The sequence below is a fragment of the Eupeodes corollae genome, chromosome 3 (genome assembly GCF_945859685.1).
Source record: "Eupeodes corollae chromosome 3, idEupCoro1.1, whole genome shotgun sequence".
NCBI lineage: Eukaryota > Metazoa > Arthropoda > Insecta > Diptera > Syrphidae > Eupeodes > Eupeodes corollae.
The window spans coordinates 110,507,290-110,527,708 of NC_079149.1; the positions used below are offsets into that span (position 1 = coordinate 110,507,290).

At 37.8% G+C, this 20,419-nt stretch overlaps 2 protein-coding genes and 1 non-coding gene across 3 annotated transcripts; all 3 read left to right on the forward strand.

Annotated features, from left to right (window-relative positions):
• Positions 1-1,660: 1,660 nt before the first annotated feature.
• On the forward strand, positions 1,661-10,599 carry LOC129950366 (protein brunelleschi). The gene is made up of 8 exons (XM_056062308.1): positions 1,661-2,277; positions 5,820-7,405; positions 7,471-7,714; positions 7,778-8,843; positions 8,904-9,094; positions 9,167-9,358; positions 9,434-9,635; positions 9,703-10,599. Exons 1-8 carry the CDS (start codon positions 2,085-2,087, stop codon positions 10,001-10,003), a joined length of 3,975 nt encoding a protein of 1,324 aa, XP_055918283.1. The 5' UTR covers positions 1,661-2,084; the 3' UTR covers positions 10,004-10,599.
• A 5,321-nt stretch (positions 10,600-15,920) lies between these two features.
• Trnap-agg (transfer RNA proline (anticodon AGG)) lies at positions 15,921-15,992 on the forward strand. The gene has a single exon. It is a non-coding gene; the product is annotated as a tRNA-Pro (tRNA).
• Positions 15,993-18,793: 2,801 nt separating this feature from the next.
• On the forward strand, positions 18,794-20,047 carry LOC129950270 (uncharacterized). Its single transcript, XM_056062152.1, has 2 exons — positions 18,794-19,455; positions 19,513-20,047. Exons 1-2 carry the CDS (start codon positions 18,879-18,881, stop codon positions 19,653-19,655), a joined length of 720 nt encoding a protein of 239 aa, XP_055918127.1. The 5' UTR covers positions 18,794-18,878; the 3' UTR covers positions 19,656-20,047.
• The last annotated feature ends 372 nt before the right edge of the window (positions 20,048-20,419 follow it).

Below are 20,419 nucleotides of genomic sequence, written 5' to 3' on the forward strand. Positions count from 1 at the left end.
TTTGTTTGTGTGGAAGACCGTGACAGCACATTATTTGAATGTGTTTGCGAAAAATAAAGTACGCAAACAGAACTTTAAACAGACGATTCCGTTTATTTTATTTGACTATTCAAAATTATTTAAGTCAATTTGGTTGTTATTTGTCATCCGTCTTCAAAAATAATAAAGTCTAAACTTCGTAACGAAGCTACAATCTTAGTTATCCTTTATAGTTCTTAATTTATACTTAACCTTTAAGACTCCAAATTTTCTCTTTTCCCACTTCCTGCCCCAGACCCCAAAAAGCTGAAACCAAATACCAGCTTTTTGGAGTTTCTGTTCAAAGTATATTTTATAATTGATCTTGTGTTGTAGGCTTCTAAATATTTAATAAATGGTTTATGTTATTAAAAGTATTAATACGAAAAGAATCTCAAAACAATATCAAAGTCTCCTGTTTCACGAATGAAATCCAGAATAATGATAATTTAATTGTACTCTTCTTTTAAAAAAGGGCTTTTCCCTCCGGCGGCGATTTTATTTTTCAATTAAGTCTATTTTGAAAATTAACAAAAGATCAACGTTGTGGTTTTATTTTGAATAATTGTTTGTTTATAATAATTTTATTTTTCCTTGTCTCCTTTTAACGAACGAGTGACATTTGATGAGTTGTCAAGAATAGAACTACAAATTATAAACTATAGTATTTATCTGTTGCAATAGGCATCGGTATAGCAAAAGAGCGAAACTGTTGCAGAATTGCAATTATTTAACATTTCTGCATTTTTAAAATGATATAAGACCTGTTGTATCAGATCAAAAATACCCTAATATTTCATTTATTGCAGTGACTTCACCAAATAGGTTATGGCTGACACACAAACACGCTTCAGTTTCGGTTTCGCCTGACGTTTACGAGTTCAGCCATAATAATTCAATACATGCTATCACAATAAAGCTTCGACCTCACGTTTCATTTGACAATCGTAAGGAAATAACGTAATGTTACGTATTGTGACTATAAACGGAAGCTCCAGTTCAAATTTTCTGAACATTTGATTTGTCTGACTGCTCACAGCTGTTAAAAAGTCAACAAACAAAATACATTTGCTTTTGGAAGGATGCCCATTGGTTATTAAAGGTTGTGTAAACTGCTTCCGCAATAAATTTAGTTTCTTCGATTTCATAACTCATTTTTTTATTTTGAGAAAAAATAACAGCTGCTAATGACAGAAGTGTCATTTTAGAATTGGATGTGTCATTCAAAGCAACCTCAAAACCATAGAGGAAATATATTATATAATAATATATATAATATATTTCCTCTATGCTCAAAAGAGGCCCAACGTAGCGCAGACTAAGCCGAAACTGAAGCAGCGCATTTGTGTTTCAGTTATTAACAATTCTTAAAACTTTCAGTTATAAACAACTGCACTCTTGTTTTTAATAAGTTGGTGTTTGGCTCAATGACAAAACACCTTTGACAATGGCATGAGTTCAACAATTTTAATGCAGAAATATTCATTGGTAAATACAATTCAATTTTCACAATAAATACAATTTCAATATAAAATTGTATATCTTCTAAAAATCTACTACTTTATTACAAGGGCTACCAATTGCCCATCTCTATTTTTAGAACTCAAAACCCAAAACTGTCACTTTGACAGTTGTGTAGTGTCACAGATTCGTGGAGCAAAAAAAAACCAAAAAATTTCTACTTCGTGTTTTGTTTCCAAATCTGCAAATTTTGTTAAAAAGAACCATAATCCCCCTTAATCAATTCAACAAATTTATAAACATAATGTTAATTTATTCATACAAAACAAATCTAAACTAACAATTGATTAAATAACAAACCACAAACAAGCCTTAAATGAGAATCTAATCGCGAAGCAAAGAAGAAAAATCATTAAACAAAATATTGCACCTAAAACACACACATAATAAATTCTATTCTATTCTATTCTATTTAATTTTTTTTCCAATTGCAATTTACAAATGAGAATAATTATGAATTTAATTTGAGGAGTATTTAATGAAGAAGACAAGACAAATACTAAATGATATTTGGACTTGATGATAAGTGGGCATAACTCCTGCCAATGAAATCTACGGTCAGTTATATGTTATCGCATGGATCTGGAGAGCCCGTAATGTCTCGTCCGGATTACGAACAGTCTTGTTATCATCACGGCTGTTTGCTGGTGCTACTTCGTGGTATTGGCGATGCTAAGCCACGATCCCTTCAGCGAATATTCGATCGTGTGAGGAAAGTCAATAATGTTAAGATAACAGGTGGGTGTATATTTTTCTTAATCAGTTTTTTTTGTTGATAAAGTGGTAATATTTTGGTCTTGTCTTTTTGTATCTCTGTGAACTAATGCTAATAAATGAAGTGACTTGTTGTTCAATTAGTTTTGTGTACAGAAAATGTGAAAGCTGCACAAATAGAGAACATTTGCAAACTCAATCTATTCAATTGAAAATTATATATTAATTGTTCCATCAATTTATTCTTTTTACTTGCCCTTAGTGTTCCACTAATAAATTCAAAATGTGACTCCTATTAAATACGAACAAAACATACAATTATTGCAATCGTAAGCATACAAGACAATTTCCATTCTTGGGCAAAATAAATTCACTTTCTCTGATACAACGGCAGAGTGGTATTTGCGGACATATTTTCTGCAAAGAAATTGCACACCGTATGAAAATATATGTACAAAATAGAATATAATTTTTAACATTTTACAATGATTGCCATCGGTGTCAAAATAGAGACCCAACTTCAACAAGCCTCCCCACCTATCCCCATTGCAAGTTGAACAGGCCGTCATCCTTCTCGTCTAAAGATCATGTTGCAAAAGACTGTACACAACACGTACAGTTTCCTTTGGAATCCTCCCCATCACATTCGAGATAAATTAAGTACGATTTATAAATGTAGCGCCTCCCAATTTTTTTCTCCATTAAATGCAAGACCAACATACAGTGACGGACAAAACAATAAGACCAGTAAGAGATCCAAGAAATGTGTGTATAACGCACTGCAGCCCCGAAAAAACCAACGCAAAAACAGTCAGACCTCGGAAAACATCCTAAAAACTTGATGCTCAAATGAAACGTTTATCTAGGAAGGACCCGTTTAAGTCTTATGGGGATATTAAAAAGGAGCTAGACTTACCTATCTGTGAAAGAACGGTTAGAAGACGGCTTGAGGAGCAGCATCTCTTTGGAAGTAGTCCTAGGGAAGTACCACTTCTTACCAAAAGACACCTACAAAATAGAATTAAATTCGCTAAAGACCATTTAAATTGGGTAGACCCAGTTAATGGACAAAAATGGCGAAACGTTCTATGGTCCAACCAAACAAAAGTAAATTTAGTTGGATCAGACGCATTAAGCATTGAAAACCAGTGGCAACATTGACTTGCAGCCATCAGAGATGCCGCCTCTAAAGTGCTAGGTTTTACAAGGCCACAACAGCGAAACGCCTGGTTTGACGAAGAATGCCGGCAAGTGCACGCAGCGAACCAACAGCCATACAAAACAGCGCTGCACAGAAGGACCAAGCAAGCTCTACGAGCAGAAGAGGAGAGAGGAAACCGGCTTCTTAGATGGAAAAAAAGAGAGCACTAGAAGCGAGCGATCGAGGAGATAGAGGGATGTCACAACAGGAATGAGGTTCGTAAATTTGACTAAAAGGTAAGAAAAACCTCCCAAAGGTACCAGCCACGAACCGAAGCCTGTAAAGACGATCAGGGGAACATCGGAGTAGAACCGCAGTCTATGTTGAGAATATGGAAAGACCACTTCCGCTGTAAGGGAGATAGAACCACTAAACTTAGGCGACGCTGATCAACTATTCCGCCCACCCGACCTATACGAAGTGAAGATAGCTATATCTAAACTGAAGTCAAAAAAAGCTGCTGGAGCTGATGGCATCGCTGCCTAACTATTTAAAGCAGCAGGTGTTGACTTGTTAGGGAGCATGCACTCACTCATCTGCAAAATACAAAAAAAATCATGCCTGATGAGTAAAATCTCAGTATAGTTTGCCCGATACATAAAAAAGGGGAACCTCTAAATTGTGCCAACTACAGAAGCATCAGTCTCCTTAACATTGCATATAAGATCTTTTCTGCCGTATTATGTGAACGTCTAAAGCCGTTCGTCAACAACCTGATAGGTCCTTATCAGTGTGGCTTCAGACCAGGAAAGTCCACTATCAACCAAATATTCACACTACGGCAGATCTTGGAAAAAACCCAAGAGCTTCAAATCAATACCCACCATCTCTTTATCGATTTTACAGCCGCGTATGACAGTATCCATAGGGAAGAGCTCTACAGAGCAATGTTTAGTTTTGGTATCCCAGTTAAACTTGTCCAGATATTGACAAAACGTCACCATGGACAGCTATAACTTTGAGGTAGTTGAGGACTTTGTCTACCAAGGTACTCTTATAAACTCAGACAATGACACCAGCGCTGAAATCAAACGACGACTAACTCTTGCAAATCGCTGCATCTTTGGGCTTAGAAGGCAATTGAGTAGTAAAGTCTTCTCTGGAGCATCTAAAATCACCATTTATAAGCCACTCATCATCCGGTTCTCATTAATGGTGATGAGGTGATGATAGCGTCTTAGGATGTTTTGAGAGAAAAATTCTTCGGGTTGTGTTTGGTCCCGTACGCATAGATGGAGAAAAGAGGAAAAGATATAACGACGAACTATACGGCCTAGGTCCGACCCGGACTGTAGCGCCACCTTAAGTAAGTAAGTAAGGTTACTCGGATTCACATAAAAACTTGCATGCACATACGCTTTGGATGCTATGTTCGCGTACTTTTCTCTGCTGTTGTTATAGTCTCCCACTAATGTTTTTTGGAAGGTTTGCATTTATTTTGACCAACAGTTCTTGCGCTGGAAAAATAACCTAATAAATATGAAGCCTCAGATTTGTCGATGCCTATCGATGCCCTTTTTACAAGCCAATTTCTGGCAGGAGGAGACAGACCAGTTAAACAACCTTAGTTTTTTTGAAATATTTACAGCCTACATATGGGCGCCATAACTTTATGGGAACTATTTATTCTTTGGAGTGCGTGACTCTTGTTTCTAAAAGTACCTATCTCATTAACTATTCAAATACATCATGAGATTAAATATGTCTTCAATAAGAGCAGACTTATTGGGAAAAAATTGTTTGAAACCACAACAATGGTTTATACCCCTCCAGGGCATATAAATGTGAAAATTTGCAAAAGTTTCCTCGAATCTGAAAGCAGAAAATAGTCTTCCCTTAAAGCTACTTGGGTTTCCAGAAATTTATAAGCGAATATTTTGAAAGAAAAAACAAAATGTCTTATGTCAAAATCTTTACGAATTGTTATCCTAACAGGTCACAATTCAATAGATACCCACATGAATAGAAAATGTGAATACGGGGTGAGAGAAGAAAAAGATCTTTCACTTTCACTGCGAGATCCCAAGTCTAATTAAATAAAGAAGAAGTTCAACACCAGAAAAATACTTATCGATGACCAATACGATGTCTCACCTTTGCCACCTACAAATACTCTGAAATTCTCCCAAACATCAGAATCGTTCAGAGAGGCTTCCCTAACCTAAATTAACACCAATCTCACCCCTTCTATCCATATGCTTTGGATCACAATCCAGCGATCTCAGTGGGGTGCTTTTCGGTGATACCTAGTGAGAGTTTCTATAGGTCACTGTACACCAATTGCCTATCCCGCCGTTAGCTACATTTTTCTTCTATAAATGTCTTCACTTTTTTAACTTGTATCTCAATAAATACATTTTTACAGATGCTGGTACAAGTCGTGAAATCTGGCTGCGGTATATCCATGACCATCCGGTGGAGAATAACGAATGGGGGGACTTTCAAACACACCGACGTTTGCTGGGACTCATTACGATTGGAAAATTCGAAAAGCAATCCGAGCTTAATGAACTTTGCCTTCAACATGACTCCCTCAAAGGCACTTACATGACAACACTTTATGATTCACGTGCAATTCTCTTTGGACCACCAGCCCCATCATCAGCCCCTCAAACACCTAAAACTCCAAACGAAAACGAAGAAGAAGAAAAAGAAAAAGAAAAAGAGGAGCCCTCTCAAAGCTCAAAACTCCAAAATGAATTTACCACTCCTCCAAATTTCAAAAGCCGAGCTATCTTATATCGTGAAAATGATCCCTGCGCTGATCTGGAAACACTCATAACCGAATTTGCAAATTCACTCTTTTGGGTATTGGATGCTAAGCGATTGGATAGATCTAGAGAAAAAGTTGAAAAAATTCAACTTCTCTTTGCACCGTTCGAGAAAAGAGATTTTGTCGGAATCGATTTGGAATCACGCAACGGTCGTAAGCGATGCGTGGGTCGGGTTACCAAAAATCTGGCCGACTTATCTCTCCAAGCAGGCCTTGTAGGCGATGCGTTAAATTTATATCACAATGCTTGTGAAACTCTAAGTGCCATAAAAGATTCACTGTGGGCTGGTGCTTCGGAAGAGGGTCTATGTGCTGCATCGGCCATCCTCCTGTACCCACAATTAAGGGAAATTGAAACGTTGCATCGAAATGCAAGCCTCCAAGAAGGCAGTGCTTCGCCATTGAAATCGACGCCAGAGAAATGGCGTGCCAGCGATCTTACAAAGAAAGTCATCCTCGAACATCAGAACTCAAATGAACAGCCTCAGATCACATCGAATTCATCGTCTACTTCGTCAGTGTCATCGCTCTTGACTTCCTCATCCTCTAATTCATCATCGTTGTCATCGTCAGCTTCGATGGCAGGACGCACTGATTTGCCTGGATGCATTTTGAAGCCCGACGAAATAAGCGTAAAGTATCGAAAAGCTATAATCAATTATAGCAAGTACAGGTCTGCGGCTGTTGTGGAAACTGAAGCTTCCTTAAAGGCGGCTCGCATTTGCATCGAACAGAATAAAAACTTGGATGTGACTTCTTTTTTGCAAAATATACTCTCGATCAATTTGAACATGAGCGATCAGGATCGTGTGAAAAGATTCGAGGTCGTGACTAGTTTGTACCAGCAAATTGGATATCGCCGGAAGGCTGCGTTCTTTCAACGAATGGCAGCTTGGAAGCATGTTGGATGTGGACAGCAGAATCCCGAATGGGCACAAAATTATCGCTTGATGTTGGAGAGCTTTCCCGGTTACATGTTGTCACTCGATCCTTTGGAGGTGATTGAAAATAACGCAGGGTGGCCAGCACTTCAGATAGAGCAGGTGCAGTCTTTGATAACAGCCGCAGGAAGATTGGGGCATTCAGCGTTGGCCACACGACACATGACATTCCTCTTGCAGACGCAGTGGGATAATATGACTCCAACTGAACAAAGTAAAATGGCTCAAGATCTTCAAGTAAGAATCAACACAAAAAAACCACATACTCAGAGCGATACATTGTTGTTTTTTTTTCTTTACAGAAACTCAGTGCTCAATGTGAAGGTTCACCGGTGCCATTGGTGCTAGACAATGGTACTGTAATTCCTCCAGCAAATCTAACCGACATCCCATATTGCTTGGACTTGACACTGAAGGATCTACCTTCGCACTTGCGGCCACAGCAAATCAAAGTGATCAAAGTCGATAGTGGTCCATTTTTGTTCACACCCATTCATTTTAGTTCAATAGACCGCAGGGAGAAGAAAAAAGATAAAAATAAAATTTGTAAGTTTTTGCTCTTCTCTTTTTTTTTCAAGTTTCTGACATTTGAATTAAATGACTTTTTAGCATTTTTTTGGGTTCAAAATGACCTTTCCGAGATCACAATCAAAGTGCGCAATCCGCTGCCCTTCGAACTACAAATTTGTGATATGCGACTTCTGACCAATGGTATTGTGTTTGAATCTCTACCGCAGACAGTTAAACTCCAGCCATCGGTGCCCACACCAATAACACTCCACGGCACCCCTATCGAAGTGGGTCAATTGGAAATCCAAGGCTACAGTACTCATACATTGGGTGTTAAATCGAATTGCCGTCTGAAACACATGCGCAACCGCAATTTCCCCCAAAACTATCTAATTGAAGTCATCCCAGCATTACCCCGAATAAGCATCAAGACATCCCTCCCCCAGACGGCGACATTTTCCACATTGGCCAACTCAGAAACCGTCATAACTTCGGCTAGTCTAACACTCTACAATGGCGAGAGCGCAGAGTGTACCATTACAATTATCAATGACAGTCCTATGCCAGTGGAGCACTTGGAAATGACCATCAGTTCGAATGTCGACCAAGCATCTCAGTCCAGAATATTTCACATTGACGAAGTCGAGCTGCAATCTCAGTTGCCCATTCCACCAAAGAGTACAATCGATTTTCCCGTTCGTATATTCGGCGATGCCGACTTCATATGCCCATCGATAAGTGGGCGTGCTGCCTCGGTGCATTCTGGAGCTACGACCTATGTCGGTGGTGGCCAACATCATCATTATGATGGGCCGCAATCGCTTGGTTATTCGACTGTCTCTTCGGGACATGCGAGTTTACCAAGTCGCGTCAGTTCGCCAACACCACAACAACATCAATACAGTGGAGCGGGTCGGCGCAACGATACACAAACATCGAGTTTTCGTTCCTCACAATCGGGCGGTCATTCTTCTCTAGCCACATTAAGCCTTCCCCAACCGTCCAATAGCAACGTTGGCCAGCATGTCGAAGCTCAGTTTAAAATAAAATATTCAGGCGGAGATGCGATGCGTGAGGGCTATTGCCGGCAATGTGCAATTTCTTTTATCGTCGAGCTTATGCCAAGTGCTCAAATTACCAGTTGGGATGTACTGCCAGCCGAGATGTAATTTTTTCATTTATCTCTAAAATAAAATAAATTTGAAAGTGTCTTTAATGTTTTTAGACCCTCGCAGTTCTATCTTGTTCTGGACGTATCGAATTTAACTGCTCAAGAAATGTCGCTCAACTATACCAATAATAAAAATATTCTTATAGAGGCCAAGGAAAGCTGCAGGGTACCAATACCAGTTGATAGGTGTTCATTGGAGAGTCTTTGTAAAACCGAAGAAGAGAAACCAGAATCAGAGGAATCAGGTAAATACCAAAAACACGAACAAGAAAAGTCCCCACAGCTTTGACCTTTAACTATGACTTTTATTTTCTCAGTTCATATGAATATGAATGCACAACCCTCGTATAGTGATAAAATTAGTAAATTGTGTTCGGATCATATTGCGGAACGTGTTAATATTAGTTGGCTTTTGACTGGAACTGAAATTCAAGGAATAGCATCTTTAAAAGGAATAATACTTACTCCTGCCATGATTGATCTTACAACAGTTGCTCCTTTACAATGGAGTAAGTTTTTTTTTTTTTAAAGAAACAAAAAGAAAGAACTTTTATTTTACTTGTTTTGTTTTATTATTTCAAAAGCTGTTGCAATTCAAAATACTCCAGTGGAGCCTCAATCCGAAGTTGTTTGTACAGCTGGCCATAGTTTAACCTTAAGTATAACGGTGTGTAATCAATCAGTTACACCACTTAAACATTTAGCTTTGACAATACAATTCTATCAAGACTATAAAAATGGAATTGAAAACTATAATCTAGATGTTATTATGTCTGGACCTCATCAGTGAGTTATTTTATAAATTACAATATCTTTAAAAATCTATAAATTACAATTTGTTTTTTTTGTTTAGAAAATCAATTCCATTATTAGAAAAAAATGAAGAAGCCCATCATGAGTGTACGGTGATGTTTTTTACTCCTGGTATTTATAAAACCAATATCCAGTGTCGATCCCTTCCCCCACAAGATAGACCAACTGTTTCGGCTTCAACGGCAGCAACGGCGACTTCGAGGGCATTCGATGTTGCTCCGACCGCGACGCCGGGTCAATTAGAGCAATCAGCATACCAAAATTTCGCCAGTTACCATGAAAGCCAACAACATGCATGGAAATTCATTCCACCCATCGAGGTGACAGTTCTTGAGCAATAAATTTGTGATCATATTATCTTTTTTTTTTCCTCTGTTATTCATTCTTTGAACTCTTCTTGTTCTTTGTTTCTATCTAAAATTTGTCTTAATAATAATTTACTCAGATTTGTAAATAAATCAGAATATTTTTTTTGTTGTTTATAAATGTTTTAGTTAAGTTGTGATTATATAAATATTAAAGTAAAAAGTTATTTGTTTTTCCCCAAAACCAAATCCAATACACTGAGCTTATTATATGTACTCTTTAAAACGAAAACAATAAAAAGATTTGATTCCTGAATCTTTTTTAAAAATAATAATTATTAAAGAATAAAACTATATTATTATTGTTGCTATTTTTATGAATTTTGTTAATAAAATAAAAATACTCTACGGTTAAGAACCCATATTTCTTTTTTGTATTATTTTGTATCCTTTACATAATTTTATTAAGTTAGAAACAAAAATAAACAAACACAGGAAATTATAAAACGCAATTAGCTAAATATATATTTTTATATTGCGATAAACTAAATAAACAAAAAAAAAAATGAAAAATATATAAATATATAAAATGATATTCATTAAAATGCTTAAAAAAAAACAAATAATAATAATAATAAATTTAAATGAAAGCTATTTTGTTTTTGTTTTGTGCGTATAATGGAAATAATGGCGTTTATATATAATAAATAAATAATAATATAGTAACAATGTATTATGACATTAATTTGTCTAAATAAAAACAAAACTTGTATCATTAAGGAAAAACATAAAGAGATAGTATATATAAAAAAGGAAAATGTTATTGGAATACAATATATTAAAATATAATAAACAATATTAATAAAATGCAATAAGGGAAAGTTATATATAAATGTGTTTGTATGTTTTTTGATTATCATGATTACGTATTTCTTTTAGAACATTTTAAGCATACTTATCTTAATCTATTAACTTTTCTAAGCGATTAAAAATTATTTATTTAATTTTATTTTATTTGTGAAGTGCATTAAGACACATTGTCTTATAAAATCGATACAAGCTGAAACATTTTAAAATTTACAAGGTTTGAAAGCTAACATTGTTAACATTATTACGATGATATTCAAATTAAATAATTTTAATTTACTTACTTACTTACTTAAGGTGGCGCTACAGTCCTGTGTGAACTAGACCTCACCCAACAAACTTCTCCATCTAGCTCGGTCCCTAGCCAGATGACTCCAGTTTCGCGCTCCAAGTTGGGTGAGGTCACCTTCCACTTGTACGCGCCACCTGATCCGCGGTCTTCCTCTACTGCGCTGTCCTGTGGGTGTGGATTCGAAGACTTTCCAGACCGGAGCATTGGTTTCCATGCGCTCTACGTGACCCAGCCATCTTAGTCGTTGGACTTTTACCCTTCTGGCTAAGTACGTCGCTGTACAGTCCGTACAGCTTGTCGTTCCATCTTCTGCTCCAATCCCCTTCGATGCATACGGGACCGTAGATCACAGGAAGAACTTTTCTCTCGAAGCGACCCAAGGTGCTTTCATCCGCTTTTGTCATAGTCCATGCTTCTGCACCGTATAGCAGGACGGGGATGATAAGGGTCTTATATAGCAACACTTTGGTCCCTCGATCCCTGGTCTCAGCGCTGGTGTTGTTTTCTGCGTTTACAGCGGAGCCTAGGTAGACGAAGTGTTTGATTACCTCAAAGTTACTTCTGTAGATGGTGACGTTTTGACCAAGACGTCGGTGTTGTATGTCCTTTTTTGACGACAGCATGTACTTTGGTTTACCCTCATTAACCGTTAAACCCATTTTTGCTGCCTCTGCCTCAATACTCACAAAAGCCCCATTGACATAACGTTAAGTTCTTCCGATTATACCAATGTCATCAGCATATGCTAATAATTGGACATACTTTTAAAAGATAGTGCCTCTAGTGTTGACGTGTGAGCTCTGCTCTATTCTTTCAAGCACGATGTTAAAAAAATCACATGACAGTACATAACCTTGTCTAAAACCTTTTTTGAAATCGAAAGGTTCTGTTAAGTTGTTTCCAACCTTTATGGAGCAGCGTGAATTCTCCATGGTCATCCTGCACAAACGGACGAGTTTGGCAGGGATGCGGCCTTGAAATCGATGAAAAGATTGTGGGTGTCGTTTTGGTGTTCTTGGGTTTTTTTCAGGATCTGCCGTAATGTGAATATTTGATCAACTGTGGACTTTCCTGGTCTAAAACCACACTGATAAGGACCTATCAGGTTGTTGACGATGGGCTTTAGACGTTCACATATTACGGCAGAGAAGATTTTATAGGCGATGTTAAGTAGACTGATTCCTCTATAGTTGGTGCAGTTTAGAGGGTCTCCTTTTTTTAGGATCGGGCAAACAATACTGAGGTTCCATTCATCGGGCATGTTTTCTTCCGACCATATCTTACAGATAAGTTGGTGCATGCTCCTAACCAACTTATCTCCAGCTGCTTTAAAGAGCTCGGCATTCAAGCCATCCGCTCCAGCGGCTTTATTAGACTTCAACTTAGATATGGCAATCTTTACTTCGTCTAAGTTGGGAGGATGGGATTGTTGGCTTTCATCGTCTATGTTAAATGGATCATACTGCCTGATAGCGGAATTCAGTTCGTCGTCGCCGTTATACAGTCTACAGAAGTGGTCCTTCCGCATCCTCAGCATTGACTGCGGTTCCACTATGATGTTTCCACTTTCGTCTTTGCAGCCTTCGGATCTAGGTTTATGTACCTGTGAATTTCGTTTCACCTGTTCATAAAACTTCGAACTTCATTCCTGCTTTTAAACCTCTCAACATCTTCGACCGCACGCTTCTCATGCCCTCTCTTTTTCCTTCTGAGAAGTCGACATTCCTCTCGCCTCTTCTGCTCATAGAGCTCATGATCAGCTCTCGTCCTTTTATGCAGCGCTGCTTTGCGTGCCTGTTGTTTGGCTGCATTTGCCTGCCGACATTCCTCATCAAACCAGGAGTTCCTTGTTGGTGGCTGTTTGAAACCCAGCACATCAGGGGCGGCTTCTCTGATTGCATCTTGGCAATTTTGCCACTGGTTTTCGATACATTGTGTCGGCGGCACAGAACTTCGAGATAGGTTACTTGTAACTCGTTCCGAAAAGGATTTGGCGATCTCTGGCGATTGTAGCCGTTCGACCTTGTACCTTCTCCCAACACCTCCCTGTTTTGCCTTGGGTCTGGAAATCCGAAGTGCTACCTTGGCTACAACGAGGTAGTGGTCCGAGTCGATGTTAGCTCCTCGGAAAGTTCGGACATCGATGATGCTGGAAGCGTGTCTGGCGTCGATCGCAATATGGTCAATCTGGTTGACGGTAGATTGATCTGGAGAAGTCCAAGTAGCTTTGTGGATGTTGAGGTGTGGAAAACGCGTACTGGCTACTATGACGTTTCGCCCCGCAGCAAAATCTTTGAGCCAGAATCCGTTGTCGGAAGTGTTGTCGTGCAGGCTGTTCTTCCAGATTATTCCACCAAAGATGTCTTCCCTTCCTAGCTTGGTATTAAAATCGCCCAGGACTATTTTAATATCATAGGTAGGGCACTGCTCATATATTTTGTCTAGGAGCTCGAAGAACATATCTTCGGTGTTGTCGTCTTTCTCTTCTGTGGGGGCGTGCGCTCATATCAGACTAATGTTTCCGAATTTAGCCTTGATGCGTATGGCCATGAGGCGCTCATTAATGCACCTCTCGCAGTTTTTCATCCTCTTTTTGCCCGGCCCATCCTATCGTATTTCCTGGATGGCAGTGATATCTGCTTTATAGCGGTCTAGGGCCTCCGCTAATTCTTCCGCCGCACGTGGTCTGTTAAGGGACCTAACATTACACGTGCATATCCGAAGTTCGTTGTCCTTTATTCGTTTGCGTTGGTTGGCAACAGTAAATCCGTCCGTATCCGAGGCTTGTTGGTGCTTCGCAACTATGAAAGCTTTTATGTGGCCAGGAAGTCACCCCGACGGCACAACCCCCAACCTGGAGGGCCAGATCCTAAGTATAACTCCAAGGATGGGGAGCCGGATAAAACCACTCCGCCTGGGCTCCGAATAAGTCGAAGAAGCCCTATAGGGTGTTCACTAAGTAGTTCAACCTTACTGGAACTGTAGACGCCACCGTTGATTCCATCTCGGGAATTCCTCCGCTGCCGTCTGGATAAGGAGAGGTGCCTTAGTGGAAACACCTCTCCCCACCTCTCTCGTTTGCTGCCCCAACAACTTTCCACTGGGGTTGGAACCCAATCTCCAGTTGAGGTACTAGAAACCGCCAAGTTTTCTTACTGGAATAATGTTGTTCCCGGAAATTTGTATTATGCGCCAGTGAAATTTATGCTAAGCGACATTTTTTAAAACCTTATTGTTTTAAGCAACCAAGCGTCCACAAAAAAAATTAGCAAACTCTTCCAAATAGAACTTATTCGATTTTTGTCGGTTATACCACTCAAGATATTTTTATAGGAACTAGGATACTGCTTTTTCACATTTTTTTTTGTTTGGGGTGCAGCCTACGTCAAATTCTACATCCAATGATTTAAAAGAAGCTGTTTGCTCATTCATTGAAAGCTTACCAATTGTTCCATCCCATTATTGCTTTTCTAGAACCAATAGATTTCGCTGCGGGGCGAGACGTTCTGGTAGCTAGTACGCAGTTCACACATCTCAATATCCACAAGGGGACATGGAAATCTCCTGATCAATCAACCGTCAACCAGATTGACCACATTGCGATCGACGCACGACACTTCTCCAGTATACAGGATATCCGAACATTCCGAGAGGCCAACATTTACTCGGACCACTACATCCTTGTAGCCAAGGTACGGAACACCGGCTTTTTAAATGGAAAAAAAAGAAAGCATGAGAAGCGCGCGATCGAGGAGATAGAGGGATGTCACAACAGGAATGAATTTACCAAAAGGTAAAAAAACCTCCCAAGGGTACCAGCCCCGAACCGAAGCCTGTAAAAACGATCAGGGGAACATCGTAGTAGAACCGCAGTCGATGCTGAGAACATGGAAAGATCACTTCTCCAAATTATATGATGGCGATGACGAACCGAATTAAGCTGTAAGGGAGATAGAATCACTCAACCTCGGCGACGCAGATCAACAAATCCACCTACCCGACCTTGACGAAGTGAAGATAGCAGACGAAGTGAACGTGAAGACCTCAACCAACTTGGTGTGCGAAACTGGAGACAGCTAAGTAAGGAACGAGCTGGCTGGAGACATATGTTGGTTGATGCCCAGGTCTGCCCCGGCCTGTAGCGCTACCTTAAGTAAGTAAGTACGGCAAATCATTAACATATAGTCAAATAAAAGTGGACCGAGTATTGAGCCTTGTGGCACCCCATGTCAAGTTGGAAAAACGTATCCAGTTGAACCGACTGTTTGCGACTTTTAAATATGAATTCAAAAGTTTTACTGCAGTGTTAAGAAAATTAACGGTTTGAGCAAGTTTTTCACATAAAAGCGAATGTTCAACCATATTAAATGCTATAGAGAAATCTAATACGATATGAAAGCTTATATTTTCCATATACAAAGCAAGACCGATGTTCTCCGTTACATTTAACAATACCATTATGCAGCTCTGACCTTTTCAAACACCTGATTGTTTAGGTGAGAGTAGGTTCAAAGAATCAAGGTATAGAATAATCTGCTTCGTTAAAGTTCTTTCAAACACTTTAGATAGAAAAGGTAAAGGTATGCATACATACGTGTTCAATTTTTAAAGTATCTCTTACTTTCCTGATTATTATAACTTATTATAACTTCAATATAAAAAAAGTATATTTAGTTAATTTTCGATTGCTATTCAGTGATAAAAAATAATATTGTTCTTAAGGAGAACAGCAGCTGTTTAAACAAAAGAAAAAAGAACAAGAAATGATGTGACAATAACAATTTAAGTGTAACTGGCTCGTTGGTCTAGGGGTATGATTTCCGCTTAGGGTGCGGGAGGTCCCGGGTTCAAATCCCGGACGAGCCCAAGATATATATCTTTTATTTAAATTTTTAAATTAAATATATAAAGATAATATTTAAAAAGTTAATAATACTACACTAAATTGCTAAAAGGCAAAGGTGAGTATTGCTATTGGTTTAATGCAAAATTGAGCAACAATTATTTAATTTCAGCTTTTTTATTGTTAAGATAAAACTTGGTTTTAAGTTATGGTTTAAGTTATGGTTGATGAGAAATTTGCATTTTTTAAGAAATCGTAAAAAAAGTTATAATTTAGAGAAACAAATAATTTAGCAAGGTTCAAATAACCAAGAACTGGAATAGATAACAATCGAGTTTGTCGATTTTGGTTAATTGCCTTTGGTATTGGAAAAATCTATAAAATCAATTTTATAAAAGCCTACAACAAAAAGATAGGACTTATAGAATTTGAGGAAAGGTTTTCTTTCTTTCTGAGGACATTAAATTATAAAATGTAGTTATTTTATCATCCCCCATGGAACACCAGAAAGTTCGAATTTTTAAAATAGGCAGGTTAAGACGACATATGGGACTTTTAAGTTAGGTAAGTTTCTAGTATATGATTGTTCAGCTGCTAAAAACTATAATGGAAAGTTGACTGGAATGTAAGCCAAGAAAAATCACCCTAACTATCAAGTCATGTCTACTTTTATCAAAATGACAGTTGATCATGTTTTTTAATTCAACTGAAAGCTGAACTTTATTAATCTTTAATTTATTGATTTTCTCTATAACTTCGTTTAATGGTTTCTGGAAAAGGGTTCCTTGGCCATTTGGAACAGAAAAAAGTTCTGTTGAAAAAATAAATTAATCGACAGATGGGCTGACTCATAATTCTGTAATTTCACTTTTTCAGCGAAACGAGAGCTCACACAAGATTTTGGTTTGCAGCCGGCGAAGGGCATTAAAATACTTTTCTTTTGATGTGTATCTCGATTGGGTGGGAAATAGTTTTGAAAATACTGCTTTTTTCGGCAAGTAGTCAGCCCACGATTTTTTCGAAAATAATAAAAAAAAAACATTTTTGAGATTTATGAATCGATTCAAAGGTGGGCCGATGCTCTCTACTATAGTGAAAACCGCATCTTGTTTGGATGGTTGGTTGAGGAATTAGACCAACGGAAAGATAATTTGTGATGGGCTGGGTCGAAATTCTGTAATTTTAGTTTTTCACACATATATCGGAAAGAACAGCTCGCGGAAGCTTTTGGTTTGCAGTCGGCGATAGAGCATTAAAATACCTTTCTTTTGATGTGTGTCTCAATTGGGTGGGAAATAGTTTTGAAAATACTGCTTTTTTTTCGGTAAGGGGTTAGCCCGCGATTTTTTCGAAAAACTGAAAAAAAAAATCATTTTTGAGATTTATGCATTGATTGAAAGGCTTGTGGATGCTCTGTATTATAGTGAAAAACGCATCTTGTGTGGAGTCGGTATACCCGTGGCTGTCAAGCCAAAGATCTTGGGTTCAATCCCTGACTGTGTCATCTAAAGTTTATTATACGATTGCCGATTGCCAAATTCTCCAAGAGTAATTTTTGTCAAGAAAAGTGCTTTCTAAAATTAGCCGTTCGGATTCGGCTTAAAACAGTATTTCTCCTTGTTTACTAATTATGATCGTTCAGTTCGTTAACAATACAACACTCGGTTGAAAATAATTATGTACCGATTTTTCTCTTACAAATTTAAATACAAATAAATTATTAAGAAAAGTATTAACTACTTCTCCTGTTCTGTAGGGCATAATCGGTCCAAACAAATCGAAACATTCAATTAACACTGTATTCAAATTTATTTCTAAAATGTAGATATAACTTTATGTCCCTATTGCTAGTGACGTGGATTTCAGGTTGAGTTTAAAAAGAACTATGAGATCAAAGAATATTTGAAAACTAATGAACAAGATAAACAAAAGAGTTGACCATCGAACCCGAAATATATTGATCTGTTTTTTAATGTTCCATCACTACAAAGAAATAATTTTAAACATAATTGAGTCATAAGTTATGATCATTTATAAACAATTTTTTAAAGAATATGATTGTGAAGATTTTGTTGGCACGTTTTAACTACAAAAAAACATCAAAACGAAACAAACAAAACACAAAGAGGTTTATAACCGACTCTAGGCAGATAATTCATTTGTTATTAACTTTCATGTATTGTACCAGAAGTATAAAAGTAATAAATTAAAAATAACTAAGTAAAATATTGTGTCTTAATGAAACTTTAAATGTATGTTAATTTTTTTTTCTTTTGTTTTTTTTTTTTTTGTGAAATCAGAGGTTACCAAAGTCTTAGATTGCAATTGAACAAACAAATGATATTTACTTCTCAGAATACTATTTATATTTATATATATATAGATACAAAGTTTGCACATGCGAAATACTTGATGTCATAGATTGAAGAACGATGATTGATTTCAAAAATTCCCACATCCCACTCCTAATTGAAGGTGTAAACAATATTTTTCGATAAAGCCCCTTCTTAACAACATTTTTCCTTTGAGCATCTTTTGAAAAATAAATAAATAAAAAAAAAACCAAGATGAGAACAATGACTCGGTCGATCTAAGAAATAATTAAGTACTGAAGTGTGTTCTTGTAAGAATCTATTTGAACCATCAATATAATTGAGGGGAACACCCCTGGGGATAATAATTAATGAGATGATCGAACTGACAGAGTCTATACTAATCACTTACTCCCTCACTCATACGTTTTCTCCATAAAGTGTTGCTTCACGCATAATTGGAAGATTATTCTCATCTTGGGAATGATTCTTATAAAAGCTTATCCATCTAATAGAATTATCAATCAGTTGAGATTTTATTTGCTAACCGATTAGTTGCAAATAAAGAAAAGTTCGCTAAACACCTCAGTTGGAATAATGAAAGTGTTTGTGATTTCGTGCCTTTTGGCAGTAGTTATTGGTGTTCAATCTGCACCACAGTATGGTAAACGAGGATATGGCCATGGAGGTGGTGGAGGCTATGGAGGTGGATTCGGAGGTGGTGGCGGCGGTGGCGGTGGAGGTGGCTTCGGTGGAGGACAAGGAGGAGGCCTAGGGGGAGGACATGGTGGAGGAGTTGGCCAAGGTGGAGGTTTTGGACCAGGTGGAGGCGGTGGTTTTGGACCTGGCGGTGCTGGTGGTGGCCATCACGGGGGCGGTGGACCCGGTTTCGGTGGAGGTGGTCACCACGGTGGAGGTGGACCCGGTTTCGGTGGAGGCAAACCTGGATTTGGAGGAAACTTTGGTGGTGGACCTGGAGGAGGCCAAGGCGGCTTTGGTGGACATGGAGGTGGTGGTGGTGGAGGAGCTGGAGGTGGTTTCGGAGGTGCCGGTGGATTAGGCGGAGGTCATGGGGGACATGGAGGAGCTGGTGGATTGGGAGGAGGACAAGGAGGATTTGGAGGACAACAAGGCGGTGGTTCATTTGGTGGACATGGTGGTCCAGGATTAGGAGGTAAATACATACAATTTTGTTTGCTTAATATGATTTCAAAATTAATTTTTGTTTAAGGTGGTTTTGGTGGTGGTAGTTCCAATGCCATTGCAAGTGCTAATGCACAAAGTACGGGCGGATATGGTGGAAGCAATGCAAATGCACAAGCAAGTGCTATATCATCAGCATCATCACACAATAATCCTCATTCCTACGGTTAAATTGTTCCTTGTAAGAGATTTAAAAAAAATAAAAATTATAAAAAAAAATTAAAAAGAAAAATTAAAAAATAATAATAATTGTGTTTTTTTCTGTATTACTTAGTTAATTTTTTTTATTTTTAACTTAAAAGAAACTAATGTGTGCTTTCAATTAGTGTATTGGTCTAATGATTAAAATAAATATGGTGGTAATGAGTTGTATCTAAAATAGTAATAAAAACACGTGAAAATTATTACTAATCACCAACTTAAGAAAAAAATCACTTTTAAATGATAAACCAAGTTGAAATAAATCCAAGATTATAGTAATGAAATATTGAAATCATTAGAATAAACTTTGTGGCAAACCCTAACTTTTCCGGATACAAATTAAAATGCTATGAAAAACAACATTTGATGTTTGTTTCATTTAGAGTTGACTGAATTCGGCTGTAAAGATTTAGTACTCTATAAATATTCATCATATATTATCTAATCTACTTACCAGCCCTGTTTCAATCATATTGAAACAACTATAACAATATAAGCCTTATATTTTAAAAACATACAAACAAAATAGTCGTAGCCGAACGTGGAACAAATCATATCTAATTCCTCAAATATAGAAATGTAAAGAGACCACAGTTTTTTGTATAAGAAACGTGAAATAAATTTTACTTTTTGGAATATCTATCCAAACTTAACCAGACTTGGATCATGCTTTATGACATGCTAAATGGTAGACGGTTTATTGTCAAAATTGGCAATGTAACATCTACCAAAAT

Excerpts from the sequence above, each read along its gene's own strand:
- LOC129950366 (XM_056062308.1), top strand. The coding sequence starts at position 2,085 with ATGAAATCTACGGTCAGTTATATGTTATCGCATGGATCTGGAGAGCCC. Across the intron at positions 9,359-9,433 it reads AGTTGCTCCTTTACAATGGA|CTGTTGCAATTCAAAATACT; the intron begins GTAAGTTTTTTT and ends TTATTTCAAAAG. Across the intron at positions 9,636-9,702 it reads ATTATGTCTGGACCTCATCA|AAAATCAATTCCATTATTAG; the intron begins GTGAGTTATTTT and ends TTTTTTGTTTAG.
- LOC129950270 (XM_056062152.1), top strand. The coding sequence starts at position 18,879 with ATGAAAGTGTTTGTGATTTCGTGCCTTTTGGCAGTAGTTATTGGTGTT. Across the intron at positions 19,456-19,512 it reads TGGTGGTCCAGGATTAGGAG|GTGGTTTTGGTGGTGGTAGT; the intron begins GTAAATACATAC and ends TTTTTGTTTAAG.